Below are 1,607 nucleotides of genomic sequence, written 5' to 3' on the forward strand. Positions count from 1 at the left end.
CAGGCTCTGAGCCGTCAGCACAGAGCCTGACGCGGGGCTCGAACTCACGGACCGCGAGATCGTGACCTGGCTGAAGTCAGACGCTTAACCGACTACGCCACCCAGGCGCCCCTCTTTTTTTTTTTTTTTAATGTTTATTTATTTTTGAGAGGAGGTGCGGAGGGGCAGAGGGAGAGGGAGACACAGAATCCGAAGCAGGCTCCAGGCTCTGAGCCGTCAGCACAGAGCCTGACGCGGGGCTCGAACCCACAAACTGTGAGTTCATGACCTGAGCTGAAGTCAGACGCTCAACTGACCGAGCCACTCAGGCGCCCTGACCCTTTTATTCGCGATGAAAATTGTTATTCGAATGTGAGTTATCTATTGGTGTTTTCTGTGGTATATTTTGAAGCAAGTGGGAGACCTTTGTGGATGTATGTATATGTCATTCTATTTTTATTTTCGACTTGGACGGACTGGTTCTAAGATGAGTTTTTCTGAAAGGGACTTTTGGTTTACTTCACCCCCGTTTTCAGAATTCGGCAAGACGCTGCGGCCTCGCTGATTCTGCTGTGGAAGGTCACGGCCGCGGGATTTCAGCAGTGCTCCCTCATAGACGGACGGAGTGTGACTCTTCTCCAGACGCCTGGGGGTCTGGTCCTCTTGGAAGAGATGCTCGCCTTAGGGCACAATCACTTCATCGGTGAGTTATGGAAGTCTGCCCGTCAACACATCTGATTCCACCCAACCTTGGTTTGGGCGTTAGGGCGTTTTGCTCAGATAATCTGAGTTCTGGCCATCAACTAAATGTCCTCCATTTTCGAGGAGGTTTTGCTTAAACATCCAAATTGATTTATAAGGCAGCATCTCCTGTGTGGCTCGATATGGAAAAAGCGTGGGCTCTGGAATCCTGAGACTACGTATCCCAGCCCCGGACAGAGCGTCATAGATGTGTGATCTTTGGCGCATAATGTTCTGAATCTGCTTTCTTTTTGACTCCAGTCTGCAAGATGCTGGACAGGGTACAGTGGGCAGGAATCGTGGGCAACTTCAGGCACCGAATGTTGGTGTCTCAGAAAAAACCCTGTTCTCCCTTGATTTACACCTGACCTAGGGCCCGGGGCACAGCACCTCGGAAGCGATTGGCTACATCTGCGCCTCTGACTCACAAGTGACTTGAGGACTACATCTTCCCCCCGGGCTCCTCTTCTTCACCCACCTTTCCCTCCTGGGTCACTTTTGACTTTTCACTTTCTCAAATAGTGTCAGTCTGCAATTTCACCTGCCCTAAACGACCACATGCCCGATTAGCCCAATTTTCAAGTTCCTCTGCCCTAGAGTAGAAATGGCCCTCGTAAAGTGTGACCCCCCACTCGCTGCCTCCTGCCCCTCCCAAGGGCGACATCTGGGCGGTTTCCAGAGGACCCTTCCCCTGGTAGGCATTCTGACTGGACCCTGTGTTGCCTTCACCCCTCACCCAGCGCAGAGTATCTTTGGGGTTGGAGCTTGTAACCCCAGCCCCTCTGCAGGCGGACATCGTCAGCTGCTTTATCAGAGCTCCTTGCATCCTGCCGCCTCTACTCAGACGGGAGCTCAAGTTCAGACTCCACCCATCCCAGTCCTATGCG

The 1,607-nt window shown here is 52.3% G+C and overlaps 1 protein-coding gene across 1 annotated transcript in view; it reads left to right on the plus strand.

The window, feature by feature from the left end:
• Nucleotides 1-1,607, plus strand: part of DNER (delta/notch like EGF repeat containing) — a 322,578-nt gene that overhangs the window by 147,831 nt on the left and 173,140 nt on the right. Inside the window, exon 7 of the mRNA XM_040450346.1 lies at nt 516-682. Coding sequence (XP_040306280.1) covers nt 516-682 — 167 coding nt within the window. The remainder of the gene's footprint in view (nt 1-515; nt 683-1,607) is intronic.

The sequence above is a fragment of the Herpailurus yagouaroundi genome, unplaced genomic scaffold, assembly GCF_014898765.1.
Source record: "Herpailurus yagouaroundi ecotype Mexico unplaced genomic scaffold, PumYag 202, whole genome shotgun sequence".
NCBI lineage: Eukaryota > Metazoa > Chordata > Mammalia > Carnivora > Felidae > Herpailurus > Herpailurus yagouaroundi.